Below are 21,033 nucleotides of genomic sequence, written 5' to 3' on the forward strand. Positions count from 1 at the left end.
GGTTAAAAAAGAGGGAATGGGTTGATGAATTGAGACAAAGTTACCACATACTTAGTAATTAAACTGACAGGAATTTCATCACTTCTTGGGTTACGGAAAAGAGGTGTGAAGAAGTGAGGAAGTGTGAAGGGAGGAAGAGGAGGGCAGGTTTGACGTAGTTGAAAGGAGATATTATCAACTTTTGCGTAAAGTTGAGATGTTTTAAAAGTGACAATCATCACATAAATTCACATTGCTTAAAATAAATGAATGTGTGCAAAAGTGATAAATATGTGAAAGTCATTAAGACTGTGAACACCTTCACAGACATCACATAATAGATACCCTTTATTAATGAATGGCGTGTTTTCAGTTGACTTGATAAATATCAAATACAAAGATTGGGATAACATTTATTATTCACACATTCATTTTATCCTTGATGACGCCTAATTTGATTCACTTTCCATTATAGTTACCAATAAAACTGAATTATTTGTCATCCACTTTGTAGCTTTCTGGCTAAGCGTGGTGTGAGGGAGGACATAGCGACATTTGAAGCCAGGAACATCAACCCTGAGATTCGACGGAGTGTGGAGGAGCTGCTCAACAGGAACAAGGCCTCCTTTGACCCCAAGGTCAGCCATTCATGGTAGTAGAATGAGAATTTGATGTTCGCCAGGTGGATCGTATTAACCTCTTGTTGATGTTTTTTTTGTGTGACGGTTGTATTGAGGTTTTGTCACTGAGTTGTGTCCTTGTGTTGCTGTCGATGCTGTGGTCAGAATGCTAAGCGTGCAAGTGCAGCAGCTGCTCCTCTGGCCGCCTGGGTCACAGCCAATGTCCAGTACTCCCACGTCCTGGAGAGGATAGAGCCACTCGAGAGAGAGCAGGCCGGACTGCATGAGTATGAACCTACACCTACACCCAACACATCTGACCATTTTCAATTGATTTAAATTGATTTTTATCTGGATATTAGATGTGTGCACAATCAAGATAAAGGTTGTGGCGTTAATAAACAACATTTATTTTGTTATTTTTGTAAAGATTCCTTATTTTCACTTTTCCTGAGTGACTTCCTGATGCTTTCACTCTTTGTCTGTGTGTTCACAGAAACCTGAGGAAAACGGAGAATAGAAAGAATAAGCTGGAGGATCAACTTAACTCTGTCGGAGCCAAAGTCAGCGACTTGAAAGACAAGTATGCTCTCCTCTAATTTTACATCTCTCCTTTCAGCCTTTGATTGTTCATGTTTTTCAGCTGCGAAAACAAACAGTACACTGGAATAAATCACCATCGTGATGTGTTTGTAATAAATCATGTTTCCTAATTTGTCAACATCGTTATGCCGTTCAGATGTCAAAATGTTTACCAATGTCTACTAGAAAACAAAAAAAACAAACACTGGAAACAATCTGCCTGTCATTCAGCATCCCTCTCAAAAACTGTAGAAATACTGTTGGAGGTGGGATTTTTGTTTGCATTCCTCTCGTCTCTACCTTGTCACAATGTCTGCTCTGCATACAGATTCTTTTTTCAACGGTGTGGAGTTCATGTAGAGTATCGTTATCATATGTAACTTTGCTAATATCTTTTCAACCTCTTCTGACCTTTCATAAAACACATTTATCTTACTCGTGATCTCTTTTACTCCTTGTCACCTTTTTCTTCAGTTTCCAGTGTCATACTGCAGAGGCAGCGAAGTTGGAGGCTGAGGTGACAAAAGCCCAGGACACCATTTCTGCTGCTCAGCAGCTCATATCACAACTGGATGGAGAACACACGCGGTGGAACACACAGGTAGTTTGATGTATGAGTATGGTGATGTATGTATTGGTGATGTATGTATTGGTGAGGGAGGGTGATGCACATTTATTCAGAGCAGGGATCATTTACCATCTAAAAGCATTGTGTGTGTGTGTGTGTGTGTGTGTGTGTGCGCGTGTGTGCGTGTGTGCGTGTGTGTGTGTGTGAGTGTGTGTGTGCGTGTGTGTGTGTGTGTGTGTGTGTGTGTGTGTGAGTCTGAGTCTGAGTGTGTGTGGGTCTGTGTGTGTGTGACAGGGGATGAATCCTGCTGTCTTGGGTTCCTTCTGGCTGTTTTTACTCCTCTCCACAGCATCTGTCTGCACCTTAATTAAAACACTCAATCTCCTCTTGACACACTCACACTCCTGTACACACCCTCACACTCACTGCCTCCCTCAAGGCGAGCACCAAAGAGACAGTTTACTCGCTGCTCACGTACAGTAACGCCACATACTTACACATACACATTTGTGTTAACATACATACTTCCCTCCAAACAGTACTTGGTAGCTAAAGTTCCGTAATTGTGCATTTTAGCTGAATTTCAGAAGAAGGGATGACCATAGAAAGATAAGAGCATGTAGCATTAGTGTAACTGGTTTTGACTTTTAGCAAGATTTTAATTGAAGCTCAGACGTTATTAGGATATTTGATAGCATTAAGAGCAGAATTTTTTTTTATTTAACCTTTATTTTACCAGGATAATCCCATTGCGATTGTAAATCTCTTTCCCAAGGGCGTCCTGGCCAAGAGGCAGCAGCAACAAACACATCAGCAAGAATAACTCTTCCAATTTTCAATAAAACAATAACAGACATTAGAGAAACAAATGACAGAAACTTAAGAGCAGTCACGGACCAATGATTTGGAGCACTTCAGAATGATTTTAAAATTAAAATTATCCAGAGTATCCGGAGTTTGAGGGTGTTCTGTTCAAGTCCGAAGTAGCACAAGAGTGAAAGAGTGTGAAATGCGTAGTATCCAACAGATCTTTGGTGAAAATGTGCACAAAGGTAATGAGTGGTGTGGTGTCCTGATGTATAATTATTTACCATATTATTTAACATATATGATCCTATGGTATGGAACAGTAGAACCCCATAAGATCTATCATTAACCTAGAAATCACTGCACTGTGGGGCTATGAGTTGGATTTACCCTTCTTTATATCCCTTCTTTCATCCCAGTGCCCCTTTACATTCCAATCCTCATTGTCCCCTCCTCTCATTTATTTTTCTCCTTTTATACTTTTGTAACATGTACCTTGTGCTTCTCTTTCAATCAGATGTCTGAGATAAAGAATGAGTTGGACACTCTCCCTGTGAGGACAATGCTCGCCGCAGCCTTCATTACCTACCTGTCCGCAGCTCCCGAAGACCGTAGAAGACACTGTCTGGAGACTTGGATGGCTCAATCTGAACTACAGAGTAAATTTACTGTTTAGGCTAATGCACCAGACGGCCATCATAAACACACTTCTATCCACAAACACACATACATGGCACGGTGCATTGTGTTGATACATAAGCTACAAACACAGCACAGTCATCACATTTAAAGCAGTGGTGCGTAAATGTAAATTTTAATTTTACATTTTAGTTGATGTTGTTAATCTCCCGCTGTATCACTAAATGCTGCGTCGTTCATCTGAAAACTGAATACTATCAGACCTGAATGAAGGTCCATAACTAGTGACTGATACCACAAATGTATCATGAAAATCTTTACTGATATTGTTGATCACAAGTGAGTTATTTTTTAAATTTGATTTGCCCCATCATAGCTATTCAATATGTAATTATTTTCATGTTTGGCTTGGAAACGGAATGCAAAATATATAAAATATAAATATAAAAATATATATATTATACATGTATTGTATACATAATATACCACAACATGGGATCTAATAAACATTGCTATTCTGACAAATACAGAGAGAGTTGTTAATAATTTAAGTTACATTTCAAGTATATATTAAGTTATACACTACAGTTTGAACTCCAAAAAAATCATTTATTTTGAAATGCACTCATTAGAACATTCTGATTTACTGTCAGCTCTTGTGTTCGGAAATGAGCATGCTATCCACACAAATCAAACTATATAATTAGTGCATTCCGTTTCAGCATTAATTGCTGCCTCAATATTAGCTCACATCACATAATTTAACTTGACAGTCTGTGCAAGTAAATCTAAAATGGCAACCTCTTACAGGGCCATCTGTTGATTTGACTTAAGTGGCTGTTGCAGTGTCCAGTAAATGCAACATCTCGGGTTTGATGGAAATCACCAACCCTATTCTTGGCTCAAAATATAAATTGTGTAATAAGCAAGTACATTTGTGTTGTTTGTGTGTTTTTGTCAGAGTTTGATTTGCGGTCATTCCTGTGCTCGGAGAGTGAGCAGTTGATCTGGAAAAGTGAAGGTTTGCCATCTGATGACCTCTCCATGGAGAATGCACTGGTCATACTACAGGTCAGACTGATTGCCTTTCAGTCACCTCATGTTAATATCTCTGCTTTTATTGTAATCACATTGACTGATTTCACATGATCTACGTGTATGTTATTGAAACAATTTCATCACTAATCATCGATTTCTGTGTGATGTAACATCCAGCATTTACCTCTAACAGCTATTCTCTACCTTAATTATTATCATGCTCTTGCCATTCATCTGTCCTTCACTGGTCCGTGTTGTGCTTGTGTGTGTTTTTTTTTGCCATTGCTGCATTCAGATCAATGATCTCAAGTTACGGGTAAGAAGTTATTTGGTCCTTCATCCATGAGTGAACACTGAGTTTTCTGTGTTTTTTTGCTGTGTTTTTTGAGTTCAGGGTCGACCATGTACACCCATATTTATTTTTGACAGAAGTTACTTTGGTTGCTTTGTTTTAGTTGTTGTTTTTTTTAAGCAAACTTTAAATGAAGAGTCTCAGCAAATCTGTATATTTTTTGTACAGATCAAATGTACACTACCGTTCAAAAGTTTGGGGTCACCTGTTTTTGATTAAAAGCCACACTTTTATTCATTCAAGAGTTGCAAAATCAATAGAAAATTTAGTCAAGACATTGACAAGATAAGAAATGAAAATGATTTTTATTCAAAATAATAATTTTACCCTTTTGTCAAAGGACCAGCAAAACTGTTTTAAGCTCTGCTAACATCATTGCACAAGGGTTTTCAAACACAATGTACCATTAGAACACTGGAGAGATGGTTGCTGGAAATGGGCCTCTATACACCTATGTACATATTCCATTAAAAACCAGACGTTTGAAGCTAGAATAGTCATTTATTTCTGATTAATTTATTGTTGTATTAATTGAAAAAAAAAAAAAAGTGCTTTTCCTTCAAAAATAAAGACATTTCTAAGTAACCCCAAACCTTTGAACGGTAGTGTATCTTTAGTCATTTTTGTGCCTGTATATAAGGATTATAAATAAGAGTCCCGTGTCTTCCTCAGTAAACCATCTCATATCAGTGTAACCTGAAAAACAATTCTCTCTAATTTTTCTAACACCTCAAGAGTGTTGCCTGTCCGTTCCTGATTGACCCATCATCCCGAGCTACAGAGTGGCTGCGCACGCATCTCAAACAGCACAGACTAGAGGTTATCAACCAGCAGGTAAACACACACACATGCATTCATACCGCTAAAGAAATTCATGTTCAACATTTCTGTTCCCCAGGTTTTCCTTGAGTCAATTTTTCAGTCAGCAGCGATGCACCTGATGCTAAAATTCCATATGATCATTAATATCAATGTGCCTCTAATGATTATCACTCATAACTTGCACAAGTGAGCACCAAAAGCTGCAAATTAAGATACAAAAGACCACATACCAGGTGTTACGCTCAGGAAAATCTCTTTATTACCGACCATGGTTATGTTTCAAGCACCTTTAGTAAAACATTTATAAGCTGCATGGATTATTAACGTATTTCAAATGGGCCATGCCGTCAAGACATCTCCTCATGGACACCGACACAATACCACCATTACTGAAAAAAATTCTGAAGGAAAAAAATGACTTTTAGACCGCAACTAATCAGTCTTCAATCAGTTGCTGACTTTGGCATACTTATTTCATGGTATAAAGCAATGTTATTAAACATTTGGACTTTACTATTAATCTCTCAATGTTGATACACTTTATTTTATACACAGTCTACAACTACTTTCTTTAAAGTAAGCAACATTAAATAGTTAACTTAAATAGTGTTTACCTATTACCTACATATTAGAATGAGAAATAAACATTTCATTTGTCGACTTTTTGAATTTTAATAAGCAATAAGTTTCTGGGCTTAATAGCAAAAATATCTTCAGTGGGTTCTTGCATTTACAGTATATGTCTGTCTTTTTACTCTCTTTAGGACAACAACTTCATGACATCTCTGGAGTTAGCAGTCAGATTTGGAAAAACCCTCATTATACAAGAGATGGATGGAGTTGAACCCGTACTCTACCCACTGTTGAGGAGGGACCTTATAGCACAAGGTATTGCACTCCCACACACTTTTTCAGTGAAGTAAAATCTAATTCTTTACAGATTATTGCATTATCCTCATTATTTTAACCAGCATGACCAAGTTTGATTATCCAATCCTGAGAGGTGTGTGTTGCTTCAACAGATATTTTATTTTCCAATAATAAGAATAAAGTGCTGGATTAAAATCCTGTATTCTACTCCGTATATAGCCTCACTCCATCATGTTTGTGTCTTTGCAACAGAGACAACAGAGAGTAGGCTGCAGTTATTTCCCCCCAGAAAAATTGTAAATATACACAGTGGCCTTTGTATATCAAACTTGGGCAGAAAGATTCAGGTGTAAATATCACCCTATACCAAGTCTAATGTTTGATTAATGAATCAAGCGTACACCAGGATTGAGTGGCATACGCCTGGTCAGCCTTTGATAAATAAGACGGCTGATAATGATCGTAATTTGAACACCACACCCTCATAGATTCACGATTTGGAGTTGGTTCTCAGATGAAACCGAAAAAAGTAGTGGTTGTTCCTCACAAACCGTGACATCATCAGTGGGTGTTTCATATTCTGTGTCATGAAGACTAGCGGGAAGTAGAGGAAGTATGGAGATTTTGCCGGTGTTGTGGTTACTTCGGCCTGAGTAATGCGGTGTAACGTCCTCCCACTTTGGTTCCTCTTAAACTGGTGTAAACACCGGTTGTTATACCAGCAAACAACACGGTTCTGAGGCTCCAGAACCAGAATCATATCTGTCTGAAAGAACTACCCGATGCAGAATATGACCAATAAGAGAAGCTTAAAGCTGAAAATAAGCATCATAACGTCCGAATTTCAAAAATAACAAGGTCATTCTGTTTGTTGGCCTGAAAATTTGGATCAATGGAAGTCGGAAAGTAACAATCTGGAGAGAAATCACTGCTGCGGTCAACAGCTATGGTGTTGACAAGCTGAGTTTCTAATAAAATGTATCCATTCGTATTAAAACTTGTTGCTCGATCAGACCTCAAAATCGCGTGTTACTGTACTTCTCCCAGCCTGTCACTGAGGGAAGGGGGTCTGTTTCACTGTCAGACGGCACACACCTGTGTCTGAGAGCTAGATAATAGTAAACATTTAAACTTGCCACATTCACAAGAAGTAGATGCACTTTGAATATTTTGAATTTATTATTAACACAGATCCTACATACACCATAGACATGTGTTGTGAGTTCTGAAACCGGCCTGGAGCTCCACAGAGCCACCTCCACATCCAAGACCCTGGTCTTGGATGATTAAAAACAGCCAAAAAATGTGCCAGTTAATTACTGACAAAAATTTGATTTCTCTCTGTTTGCAATAAATGACACAATGAAAGAGATCAATGAAACATCTAATAAGTGCATCAAAGAAAAATCAATGTGCAGTGTGTTTCTTGTGTGCATATTTATACATTCATTTCCATTCTTCCGTCAGCAGATCCATGCTATATATATGTGTGCATATATATGTATATCACAGAGACGCCTCAGGTGTCAACTCCTTTTAACACATCAGATGGGTTAATTAATCCCACTATTAAACTTGAAGGGTTTTCCCCCATGTAGTATTTATAGCTATATGTACTGTCAAAGTGCTTAACAAAGTTGGGGAAAAAAAGAAGATAATTTCACATCGTATAACTTTGCTCATCAGAAAAGCTGATTGTGTGAGCCACTCATCTGAAATATTCAGACAGACAAAAGCTATGTAATTAGTGGAAATAAATATTTACTGCATAAAATATGCATGCACATGTGCCGTGCAGTAATTTATTATATCTACTAAAAATGACGAATTCTTCTGTGTGTGAAATTTAAATGAAATAACCTTTTTGATCGCGCAGTTTCTGACGTAACAGACGACGTCTGTGTTTCTGCGTTCCAATAAATTCACACCAACGACTAATACTACGAGTGTAAACAGAGGGTGGAAACACACCAACCTTTGGAAAAATGAGGGTGAGTCATGAGGTTCTCGGTTCATCCGGGGAGAACTGGTTGTTTATTTGAAGCTCCGAATGAGTGGGCGCAGAGAAAGTTAGACAAAGGGCAACTTATTCATTTGGAAGTAGTGTTGAACACGACTCAAAAAAGAGGCAAAGAGACAAAGGCTCTGCGACACTGCATTTCAGGCATCTAGATATGACGGTGAGAGGAGAATGTAAAGCCATGAAGATAGAATTTAAAGTGACCATTGAAGACAAAGCCTGAATGGTACACTACATGTTGCTAACAGGTCTGTTTCTTTCTGTCAAACATCTACACACATGGACACTCACAAAGGCCCTAGATATGTGGTTCAGATAGGGGACAAGGTTATCGATTACAACGAGGACTTCCGTCTCTTCCTGGCAACGCGGAATCCCACACCCTTCATCCCACCTGATGCCGTTTCCGTGGTTACAGAGGTCAACTTCACTACCACCAGGGCAGGTTTGCGAGGACAGGTAACCCACAATTATACACAAAATTCATTATAACTGCTTACGTTATCTCTGGGTATTGATGTTTAACATAACACTTTGTCACAGCAGTGTTGATTGGACTCCCTGAAAAAAAACAGCTTTTATAGTGGACAAATAAAATGCATAGCCTGTATATACTGTATGTTGCAGCCATACTGTTTGTGTCTCTGTTGTCATAATGTAATGCTTGTTTGTGCCTGTGTTTAGCTGCTAGCCTTGACCATTCAACAGGAGAAGCCGGAACTGGAGACTGAGAAAACCAGACTTCTTCAACAAGAGGAAGACAAGAAAATACAGCTGGCTCAGCTGGAAGAGTCGCTGTTAGAGGTATGCAGACAGACGCCACCAATTATGTTGCCATATGAAATGATGCTATAATGTGCTTACCATTTGTACATATTATTTGGTAGAATATACCTTAAAGAGGTAGTTTGAAACATTAAATTGTATGACACAGACCCCTGGAGTAGAGTGGATGCAATTTTGTTAAATCATTTAAAGAGTTTCTGGTTCGGAGCAGAGGAAAGTAGATATCATTATATATTATGTGTGTGTGTGTGTGTATATGTAATACACACACACACACACACACACACACACACACACACACACACACACACACACACGTTATTGAAGTCTAATTTGATTCTGTCTTATAATCCACACAATAATAGTTTTTAACAGGAAAAGGTGTATTGATCACACAGTGGAGAAATTCATCTTCTCCATGTGACCCATCCTAGGGTTAGGGTAAGAAATCGATTAATTCTTAATTTATTTTTCCTCTCTGTAGCTTCAGTCCCATCTCCTTGCATCACTTCTTTCTCTCTCGTCTGTGTACTCTGGTTCATAAAGATAACCCGTTGGATTTTCTCGACACGGTTCATCTTCATCAGTTTCATAGTCAGACATGTTTGTTTGTTTGATTTCCCTCACTCTCTCTGACTAAAACAGGTGAAACACTGCGACTTGTGACTTGCGCAACTGCCTGCCGTAGTGACCTCAGCTCTCTAAACGATTTAATGACGTTACATCCACTCTACTCCTTGTCTGTGTCGTACAACTTAATGTTCAAAAATCCCAACTATATCTTTAAGCCGACATATTATCCTTTGCCATTTTTTATTTTATTTTAAAGGTTATTTCTCTCAGCACTTGAGTTGTAGAACATAGTTACTTACTGCCACTGTTGGCCTGAGAAGAATGTTTAAGACAGAACACACAGTGTGTGCAAACCAAGCAGGAGGAATCCATAGTGTTGGAACAAGGATGTGATTTGTCACCAGCTTTCCTCCCCTGAACACAATCAAATGTGTTTGATGGAGCACCGGCCAAGTTGGATACACTACTGCTGCTGCTGGTGGTAGAGACAGAGGAGTGATTTACTTTCTCTGCACTAACTAAGCCACCTTAATTGGTGGGATACCTTAGCTGACTTTTGGAAGTCGCAAACTTTCTTAAATTGCATTTCTCATCACTTATTCATGCACTTTCTATGCAGCCTTTCTCTCATTTCACACGCACGGTAATGAGAATATCATTAAATGGGTTTTAATGCCCAAATATTGTAATGAGGATCCCTCTACTTCCAGGCAAATACTCCATGCAAATACACTTTAATGGTCAAATACACAGAGTTAAATGATATTATGCAACATGGACACACAGCATAATGATTACTTCTTGTGCCCATAGTTTAAGTAAACTTTAGACACAGATCGGCAGATCCAAGAGCTGGATGTCAGTGCTTCAGTGGTACTAGACATGTAATTAATCTAGAATTGTAGGAGCATATTTGACTTGACATGTCCATGCTCTACTGCTTTCACATCAATTTTATTTGAATTTATTTGAATAGATTTTATCCGTTGGTTTCAGAGAATAGATTCCACCAAGTGAAGAGGGGACACTCAAAAATGAATGTCCTGCAGCCAGTTGAGCGATACACAATAACATTATGTTTACTTCTTGTGCGTTAACACAACACCTCTGTTGTTCTTTTGCTTATCAATGACTCACTCTCTCCCCAATTCTTGAGATATATTTTGTTTGAATCTGTCCACTTCCTGTGTCAGACCCTGGCTACAGCTCAGGGTAATATTCTGGAGAATAGGGAGCTGATAGACAGTCTGAACCAGACCAAGGCGAGCAGTGCCCTCATCCAGGAGTCACTACTGGAGTCACACAGCCTGCAGGCATCTCTGGACCAGGTAATGTGCTTCATTTACACACACACGCATGCACGCACACACACACACACACACTGAAATCAGTTCTGTTCAGACCTTTATTATGTCCCTCAAGGGGAGAATTTGGTTTGCAGCAGTGGTTTCACGTAACCTGAAAAAAAATCACCTGTAAGAGTGTTTGTTTAAAAAGTCCACTAAAATATCAGCAACTTATTATTACAATTTATTATTCACCCACTTATTGTCTGTTTCAAATTTCTGATATAGATGCTGCTGTATTCCAATTATCTTGTTGGCTGTATGAATAATTCAGGACAGATGACTTTTTATTTTGAATTGGGAGGTTGCCATACCATGAGAGAGCACATAAGACCCAGCATTTATACTTTACTGTCAAAGATCCTAAAATGTTCTTATGTAATACATAAATGGTGGAACCAAGTTATATTTTGATGTTCTCAGAATTGGACTAAAAAATGTATCATATATCAAAAGAGCTATAATGTAATATCTATCAATTGCATTTTCCCCGCCTAGTGTTACCATGAGTTTTTGTAAACAATTTTTTATTCAATAGTGGTAAGCTCACTTTTTAACAGCTTATCCGTATGAACTGGAACAGTGTCTATCTATGTAATTGTGTTACAGGAAATAAACTATTTCAGAGAATTAACTGTGGAATACTGAAGCATAACAACCAAGATTCCACAGCACACACTGGAAGTGCGGAGATTTAATTTAGTTTGATTTGGTTTAGTAAGTCAGGTGTTCCCTTCATCAGAAGAAGCTGGTCAGAGATACAGAGGCAATACTTGTGAAATCCATAAGGACGTTTTCTATCCACTCTGCAAAAGCAGGATGAACTGTACTTTGGTGTTTCTGAAACAAAGCGTTGTTTTATATTTGGATCAATTTGAGGCCATTGGATAAAGCTGATTGTTACACTCACTCTACAAACATCAGCATTCAGAGATGTACAAGCTTGGAGCTATGTGTTTCATAATCTGACTCTAGGGTGCAGTGTTACACCAGAACTATTTATTTAATTAATTAATTATCCCACTGTTTTTGTCTTTCTTATACACTCTCCCTAGTCTTACCTTGCTTCATGCTGCCCATATTAATTTCCCCTTCTCTCTCCTTTGATCTTGATTTTCTTTTCCTTTTTTTTGATCTTTGAGATGCCTCTTTTCATGCTGCTCCTTGACTTGTTTCTAATTTTTTACTATTTTAACTTTACTCCCTCTCCTTATTTTTCTTTCAGGAGCGGGACGCCTATCTACCTCTCGCAGAGAGCGCCAGCAAAATGTTCTTTGTCATCACAGACCTGGCAAAGATCAACAACATGTACCGCTTCAGCCTCGCTGCTTTTCTGCGCATTTTCCAACGCGCGCTTCAGGCCAAGAAGGTGACTGGAAGCAACTCTAACAGCACTATACTCCTATTTTCATCCAACACAGCAGTGTTATGCCACCGTGTTTATCTAAGTAATTCAATAGATAATTAAAATACTAATACGCACACTTAAAAGTACATTTTCTCAGACATGTATTACAGTTTGCCAGCTTTAGCATACAGGATATGCTAACGCGTAGTGCTACGGTTTGATGTCATACTCCACATCAAACCCATGTATTAATCCATGTTTTACTTGGTTCCACTAGATTAGAAGATGCACATTGGTTTTGTTAACCGCAATTCTGCGTCATTGCAGTGTGCAGAAGTATATAACTGTGCTGCTTTTAATGTAAACTGCACTCTTGTGTTGTTGTTTTTTTATTTAGTTAAAGTCTGTGTAACTAATGTCTCACTCATTGGACCATCATGCTAGCATGCTAACCCAGCTGCTGACACTGCCATGCAGACTGTGCAGCAAAGACTTTTGGATGATTGTTTTATTGCCATAAACTCAAGGGAAAAGATGCCAGAATGTAAAGTTTTAGTGTGGTGTCAGCTAGTCAGTAATAAGGTGGTTAAATCTGGTTGGTTTTTAATGTGTAGACGGTCCACAGTATCTGTGCATGTCTGCTTTCTCTTTGTAAAATCTAGGGCTGAAGCCAGCAGCTGGTCGTTCTGTCAAGTAGTAATAGTTCACACCAAAAAGCTATTTTCTTTCAATCTTTTGTACCAGACTATTTATTCATAGATCATTTTTTTATGTAATTCTCGGCACAGTCTTTTTAAAAAGCTGTGTGCTTTGGGTTCGTACTAGGTCGTGAATCGGGGAAGTTTTTGTCTTAGTTGGGGTCAGTTTTATATCGTGTATATCAGTGAATTTTTGTTTTCTTCAGCGATTTTATCTCAGTCTAACCTGTGCAGCTGTGCATCATCATCATCCTCATCATTATGGACTGTCCATCACACCGCAGCTCTCCATCTGAGCCCTAAACAATGTCTGATAACCAGAGTACACACACACACACACACACACACACAGAGAAAGAGAGGGAGAGAGTGTGAGCCTGTTTGGTTATTTGTTATATTGAATGAGCATGTTTAAATTGAGCCGCAGATGGTTTTTGAGATCTTGAAGATAATCCTGTCCTCCTCTGTCTAACATGGCAGTACTCATCAATCTGATCGTAGTACTTTACATCAAACCAATGTTTTCAAAAAATGCCAAACAGAAAATCAGGCAGGAAAAAAAACAAGAAGGTTGACCTGGAAGTAAGGAAGGAAATGTATATATATATGTTTTTATCATTTCTCTTAGGTTATCTCCCTCCTCATGTTACACAGTTTCCCCCCCCTCCCCCTCTTTTCATTTCACCTTTGTATATCAAAGGGATATTTCTATTCCATACATTCTGTGACAGTTTTGTGGAAATCACAATGCAGCCTCAAAGCCTGTAAAAGCAACCACTGGTGCCCCGATCTGATCTTGTGCATGAGGGAGAAAAAGAACCGGTGTGTGTGTGTGAAAAAAGAAGAGTAGTTGGTGTCCTTTGAACAACCAGAGTCAATCAGGTTGTCCTGATATGACTCATTTAATGAGAGAAAAGAGAAATGAACTCGGTGAATCTCTGTAGTGGCAGGATACTGTATCTCACAGTCTAATATCTCATTCACTTTAATGGCTCTTGCCCCTCATCGCTCACCCCACTAATTGTTTGTGTGTGTGTGTTTCAGGAAGTAGAGAATACAGAAGCCAGGATTGCTGCTCTGGAGGCCAGCTTGAAGTATATGGTGTATGAGTATGTCTGCCGCTCACTTTTCAAGGTAATCACACACATATGCTTTATTTTTTCTTTTGGCTGGTCCTGTAGGAAACACCACAATGGATTCTCCCTGCACCTGCATTGTTAATTTGGCAGACACAATCCTCTGTGTCACCGGGATATCATTTATTTAAACCCAGCGGCTGGATTTATTTTACAATTTGGGGTTAAGTGTCTTGCCAAGGGAACACATTGGCATGTAAACTAGATGAGCATGGGGTTGAACCCATAACCTTCCTGTTGGAAATGACCTGCTTTATCACTGAACCACAGTTCCCAGTGTATGGGGGGATACACTCATTTCTTTAGAGCAGGGGTCACCAACCTTTTTGAGACAGAGAGCTACCTTAAGGGTAAAAAATAATATGGAGGGCTACCATATAATATTTTTTTGTTTGTTTACCATTTAAATGATTAATATTATGCATTCAACTGCATACACATTCATTCCAGTGCTTACTCCTAACGATTACCAGTTTTTATAAACAATATCAAAGATATTTTACTGAGCGATCATACGGATACATGCAAGTGAGGTGAAGTGAAGTGAGCCCGCGGGCACCGTATTGGCTGCCTGCGGGCTACCAGGTGCCCGCGGGCACCACGTTGGTGACCCCTGCTTTAGAGCATCTCTAAAAATGTATCTTCTGGTTTGTTAGTGGTGATTCGTGGGTAATGACAGCAAAAGGGACATTTTCCTTGAGGTATGAGATCATTGCATTGCAAATCAGGATCATTTTTAAAATTCTCATTTATTAAAAAAGATCCCAGAATTGTTATCTCTGACCTTTAGTTCCTTGTTAAAGTGAATGAAATAATGAATTTTATCTTAAAAAACAAAAGTCAACACATCAACACATTCATTTTTATCCACTCACAGTTCCCTTGGTGACACGCCTGATAAGAACTAGTGAAAAAAAAGATTCTGTAGACTAGAAGTTAACTTCATTAACATAAACTGACTTGAATGTATTTATTAATTCTGAAGCTAACAGACCTAAAACTAGACAACAAATATGAAGATTTATGCAACAAACATTGCAGGTATTCCCAAGGCCTGTGAAAACCATCACTATTTGCTATTATTTGGTCTTCCAGCCAATCATGTTGCAGCTTATTGATCTTTTAGTCCACAAGCACAGTTGGACGAGCACATACATTTACACATTTATACAATCCAACCTCTTCCATTAACACACTAATGAAGTGTCAAATATTGACCAACACCGCAATCATTGCATTGATCAGGCACTAAATAGTTAATGTAATTCCTCAGTCTTTCTCAGTGTGTGTGTGTGATTGTGAACTGCTGACCACGTCCATAGGCTATCTGCTTGGACACAAACGCATGCACCCACAGATGCTGCAGCCCAGTTATTAACAGAGAGGAAGCACGAGACTATGTCATCAGAGCGCTGGTCAATGTCCCCGTCTGTGTGGCTGAGAAATAATTCTAGGCAGAAAAAGCAGAAGGCACCCAATGAAAAGATAAAGGTGGATAAAAACAGAGAATAATTAGAGAAGGAAAGAGACTTGAGATAAGAAAACATCACGGTATAAACCTCTGTAAAAAGAACAGATCACCCTCTACTTTCAAACAGCTGTGTTTGTGTCATGGTGGTGATAGTCGGTGTGTTAACCACACATTCACCACAAACACAACTGATTCAGCTTAATAAGGTATTGATTGAGCGTGGCTCGATACATCAAAGCTGTAATAAAGGATCAGGGTTATTCTACCAAATATTGATTGTTGGACCTCTCATGAGCAAAACTGTTTTTTTTTTTTTTTCCTGCAGGCCTGGTGTCATTTTGTCAAGCTTGTGTTATTTGACCTATAATGAGAATTTTATTTTGAGCAGCTTTTGCTTTCTACTCATACATTTAGCACAATGCACAGTATGCCATATGGATTTATCCAAGTGATATATGTAGTTAATTTACATTATTTATAGCTAGGACTGCAAAGATTATTGGATTTATTCATTATTAATCTATTACTAAATTAACTGTGAACTATTTTGATAATCGATTAAGTGGTTTGAGTCTTTTTTAGAAAAAAATATTATTAAATAATTAATACATTAAATTATATTTTTAGCGTCAGCGGCGCGGTTCTGCTTCGTCCTCTGCCCAGCGTCAATCCCCACCGGGCACGTTACAGCAGCGGCGCATATTGTGTTTTATTTTGAAAGGGGGGCGGAAATGTTTTACTTCCTGTCCTGTCTGGTGCGATCTGCTCTGTTGAAATTTACGAGGTTCAGCAGCGGCAACGGCAAAAATAGAACTGCTACCTATCGATAGCGCTGCGGTCCGAAGACCCGTTTCTGGGACGCTGCTGAGACGTTCTGCAGCGCGCTCAGTGGAAATGCTCTCATTGATTAGAATGGAAGCGATTTGCAACGGTGACCCGCTGACTGTAACACGTCCAGTGGAAATCCAGGGTTAGTATCAGCTCAGCTTGGTTGGAACATTGCCAGAGTGGGTACTAAAAAGTACCAGGTACTAGGTACTATCCATAATGGAAAAGCAAAATAAACCAAGTAGTGCTACAACTGTGTAGTGAAAACTCACTGCCAGTGGTGAGACTACAGTAACTCCTTCTCTCACCCCTTCCTTTCCTAAGCACGTCAGGGTTTGCATAGCAAAAAGGATGTACGACGAAAAAAAAATGTGCACACTCAAAGACTTGACAGACACAAATACAGCAATACGAAATGTTTGCCATTCTTTGTTTGACTGGTCATATATTTGTTGGATCTCTCACCCCAACTGAGTCCACTGTCAATTCAGAAGGTGAACTTGAACTTGGCAGCTTCTTGTAAATCATTCAGGCGTTGAATCAAAAAGATGAACAGAATAGAAAGAGAGGGAGGGCAAGGTAGTCACAGAAGGTTAACATCATCCCAGCTCAAGCTGCCTCTGCAGTTGTGTGGTCAAGGTACAGAGTGTAATAATAGGACACAGCCAAAAAAGGAAAGGTTTTGAAGATTTGTAAAAATGTTGATACACACAGATCCATTTGTCTTCCTGTTTAAGACATGTCAACAATTACTGGATCTGACAGCAGCTACAGTGAACGGCTAAACCTATTAGATTAACACAGCTGCTTGACGTATTAGCACTTAAATAAATCATAACAAAAAGAGGTATTTTTGTCTTCAATTCTGCTTTTAATTTGATTTGATTGTCCATGCAATGCATTGGTCTTGATAGCAATTCATCCATGCATTTTCTACCTCTTTATCTTCCACAGGAGGGTCATGGGGGGTGCTGTGCTAATCTCAGCTGACATAGGGCGATAGGCGGGGTACACCCTGGACTGTTCGCCAGTCCATCTCAGGGCCACATGTAGAGACAGACAACCATTCATTCTCACTCTCACACCTACTGTCAATTTAGAGTGTCCACCTAATATATTGCATATTGCATGTTTTTGGACCGTGGGAGGAAGCTGTAGAACCTGGAGAAAACCCACACACACACAGGGAGAACATGCAAACTCCTAGAAAGGCCCTTGTTCCAACCGGGGCTCGAACCTGGGTATTCTTGCTGCAAAGGCAACTATTCTCCTTAACCACTTCTTCCCTAACCCTCGAGTCCCTGCTCGAAAATGACATGCCCAAACTAAATAGAGTGAATCTCTGAAGTTACAAGTTCTATGTGGATTATCTTGGTATCAAAATACAGATAGCACTTGTGAGATTCCACCAGAGGTGTAAGTTTCACTGCAGATGCCACTGTGTCAGAGTAAATGTACATGGAACACAGCATAACTGAAGGATTTTTTTCTCTCGCCTAAAAAAATATTGCATTTTAAAGCAAATATCACCTTTAAAATATGCAGTAGGAGCTTAAAAACACGTGGAGGTCATGTAACAACATGTGGACATGTTTTGAAAAAAAAAAAAAAGGTATGATAACTCGCTGTAAATCAATGCTCCCTGTGCGGTGCGTAATAACAGCTCTGTGACTCTGCAGCGTCTTCAGTTACGCAGCGCCATAGCTCTGGCTTACCTTGGTCAATTAGGGTGATTGACAGCTCGTTTTAAACCTCTAAACCGGTAGAATCAGACCCCAGACTCCAAATGTGTGTGAATCACTTCATTAGCGAGTCAAAAGGACACAAATGCATATGACGCATTTGTGTGGACATTAGCCCTTCTCTAATCGGAACGATCTAATGTCGCTCTGTAATGATCAATCAGACCGGGACTTGTTCCCAAAGCATGCTGGGAAGTGTAGTTCTTCATTAGAAGTGGTTTCGTTCCGGTGGAAATAACTTGTTTTGATAAACAGCAAAGGTAAGACAACATTTCTGCTTGTATTTCTTGAAAGTCAGTTGTTGTTTTGCTCTTATTTTGGGGCTGGATCCGTGATTCTTGGTCGTAGAGTGATAGGTACCACTGGAATCTGTAGATTCTCCGTTGTCCAGTCGACACATGTTTTTTTGTTTACATAATCACGCTGATGCTCCGGTCCCACTCCTGCTGTTTGCATGTCTGTGTTTGTTAAAGTGAGATATGGTTTTATGACGCTTTTGTCGCTGCGTCTGACGCTACCCCCTATCCTGGGGGCAACTGTGAAGAAGAGGTTACTGGATTTTGTTGGTTATCTCTCCTAAATGACCAGCAGATGAGAAAGAAAGAGAGGGAGGTATAAAAAGAGTGTTGGGATGATACAGCCAGTGGAGCTGTTACAGTTTTCAGGCATTTCTGTCAGTTTGTAGAAACCCTTTACAAGCCCTAAGGGTAACTTTTCAGAGCTGCTTATCTTGCAGTTTGAGTGCGAGCTCATGTTTGCCCTTGTGCGGGTGAGGTTTTGAATTTTTTTGTTTGTTCTACCATGGCATTCTGCTTTTGACTGTTGTAGGTTCGAACATGACAAATTCATTTTCTCATTTGATTCCCATGTCATCTAAACATCAATCTCTCCGTGTCTCTGTTTCTCAGGCTGACCAGTTAATGTTTGCTATGCACTTTGTGAAAGGCATGCACCCCGAACTCTTCCAAGAGAATGTGAGTATTTAAAAAAATATATATATTGAATCCCATCATGCTGACTTTAGTAACAGATCAAATGTGGAACAAATGGAATTCTGTCTTCCTTTGTGGTAGGAATGGGATGCCTTTACTGGATCCATTGTAGGAGAAATGTTTAAAAAAGAGGTAAGAGTGCTGCATCTTTTCTCTTAATAAGAAATCCTCCACATTATTTCTGTCTTTGACTTTTATCTCTTTTCACAGGAGTTCCCTTCCTGGATTGATCCGGAGAGGCATGGAGCAATGGCCGTTTTTAAAGTAAACACTCCTATAGAAACATTTGTTAATGACACGCTTAATCACACATCAGCTGCATATACAGGATTGTCATCTGCACCTTGTAGACAATCAATAAAAGTTATATGTAATATAATTTGTTAATTACTGAAATAAATTATTACATGTCATCCGTTCATTTAAACTTTTGCCATCCTATATTCGCAGACTACATTTCCAGCCCTCTACCAGTCCCTGTGTTTGAGTGACTCAGACCTTTGGCTGTCCTTCTCACAGAGCTCACAGTGTGAACAGGAAATCCCGTCCTCTGTTGCCAAGAAGATTACTCCCTTCCAGCAGGTCAGCTTTCAATCAAAAGCGCTAATTTCCTCTGCCAAATTGAAAGACTTAAATTAGTGACAGACCACACCAGCAGTGTACATACAACTGACAAAAAAGTGTTTTAAGATCAATTTATTTAATTGCTTCTGTCAATTTAGCAGATTTAAATGAAATATTGGTAAAGTACATTACATTTTGGCTTGTCCTTATCTTGCAGCTACAATTTCATCCAGCTTTCCCCCTCTCAGTGTGGCTTATGCGACAGTTTACATTACTCCTACGTGCATTTTTCATGTGCAACCAAATGTAATGGCATTCAATCTATTGATGGTAGCAGAAAATAAATAGGTATCCTCCAAATATTGGTATTTCTATGTTGTAAATCACAAATTTTCTCTTAATGTCGCTCCAAACGTAGATGCATTTCAAAACCTCACATTGAGGAGGACTGACGGAGGTTTATACTAAATAGCCTATTATTACTTTGAAAGCTGTAATGACAGCCCATTAAATTGATTATTTTTTTCTCACACTGTTAAAGAGAAGACATCATGATAACCTCAGAAAATGAACAAAATGATGGTCCTTTAGCTCACATATGGTTCTGAGATAAAAGAAAGATTGAGTTTATTTAGTAGTTAAAAGAGCAGACCAGCTTCTGTGAACTTGGTAGTGGATATGTATCCAGGGACTGACCTTCGAGCTTGCACATTTTTATAGACACCTGCTGTTTCTTTCTACATCACATATCTCTCTGCCGTTGCTCTCCTCTTTCCTCAGCTATTATTGGTTCAGGCAGTCAGACCAGACCGACTGCAGAGTGCCATGACTTCATTTACCTCCCAGGCCCTAGGTAAGTGGTTCATATTCAGTACTTAAATTTTTCACTATAACTCCAGCCTCAGTTGGCTGCAGTAATATTCGGAAATATTCTCCAAACGTGGGTCAGAATTAGCATGGATCCTACAGCTTTATCCTCCAGATGAGGAGAAAGGAGGTGCTGTGTCAATCTCAGCTGACATAGGGCAGTAGGCAGGGTTCACCCTGGACAGTTTGCCAGTCCGTCGCAGGGCCACATAGACAACAACCATTCACTCTCACACCAACGGTCAATTAAAGTCTTTTCACACCTAATAGTCTAGACTCGGTAGGATTGGGGACTTTCAATTGGGGGTTGCAACATTCTTTCCCGATTTTTTGAATAGCGTATTCCCCTCCTGATTCGTATTAGAAGGGCTGGTGCGAATACACA

At 39.2% G+C, this 21,033-nt stretch overlaps 1 protein-coding gene across 5 annotated transcripts in view; it reads left to right on the top strand.

Annotated features, from left to right (window-relative positions):
* The window catches only part of dync2h1 (dynein cytoplasmic 2 heavy chain 1), a gene marked incomplete at both ends in the record, with an annotated part of 93,242 nt that overhangs the window by 37,472 nt on the left and 34,737 nt on the right, over window positions 1-21,033 (top strand). For 2 of the 5 annotated variants that reach the window (XM_083887222.1, XM_083887224.1), the window contains 19 exons: window positions 494-617; window positions 765-886; window positions 1,096-1,182; window positions 1,656-1,782; window positions 3,074-3,215; window positions 4,157-4,266; window positions 4,529-4,549; window positions 5,321-5,419; window positions 6,172-6,295; window positions 8,593-8,756; window positions 8,982-9,101; window positions 10,850-10,984; window positions 12,228-12,371; window positions 14,093-14,182; window positions 19,134-19,199; window positions 19,299-19,349; window positions 19,428-19,481; window positions 19,668-19,799; window positions 20,562-20,634. In XM_083887222.1, coding sequence (XP_083743348.1) covers window positions 494-617; window positions 765-886; window positions 1,096-1,182; window positions 1,656-1,782; window positions 3,074-3,215; window positions 4,157-4,266; window positions 4,529-4,549; window positions 5,321-5,419; window positions 6,172-6,295; window positions 8,593-8,756; window positions 8,982-9,101; window positions 10,850-10,984; window positions 12,228-12,371; window positions 14,093-14,182; window positions 19,134-19,199; window positions 19,299-19,349; window positions 19,428-19,481; window positions 19,668-19,799; window positions 20,562-20,634 — 1,985 coding nt within the window. Of the gene's footprint in view, window positions 1-493; window positions 618-764; window positions 887-1,095; window positions 1,183-1,655; window positions 1,783-3,073; window positions 3,216-4,156; window positions 4,288-4,528; window positions 4,550-5,320; window positions 5,420-6,171; window positions 6,296-8,592; window positions 8,757-8,981; window positions 9,102-10,849; window positions 10,985-12,227; window positions 12,372-14,092; window positions 14,183-19,133; window positions 19,200-19,298; window positions 19,350-19,427; window positions 19,482-19,667; window positions 19,800-20,561; window positions 20,635-21,033 lie in introns of all 5 variants that reach the window. The other 3 variants (XM_083887223.1, XM_083887225.1, XM_083887221.1) reach the window with 2 other exon arrangements.

Source organism: Microchirus variegatus, assembly GCF_963457635.1.
Source record: "Microchirus variegatus genome assembly, chromosome: 3".
Classification (NCBI taxonomy): Eukaryota; Metazoa; Chordata; class Actinopteri; order Pleuronectiformes; family Soleidae; genus Microchirus; species Microchirus variegatus.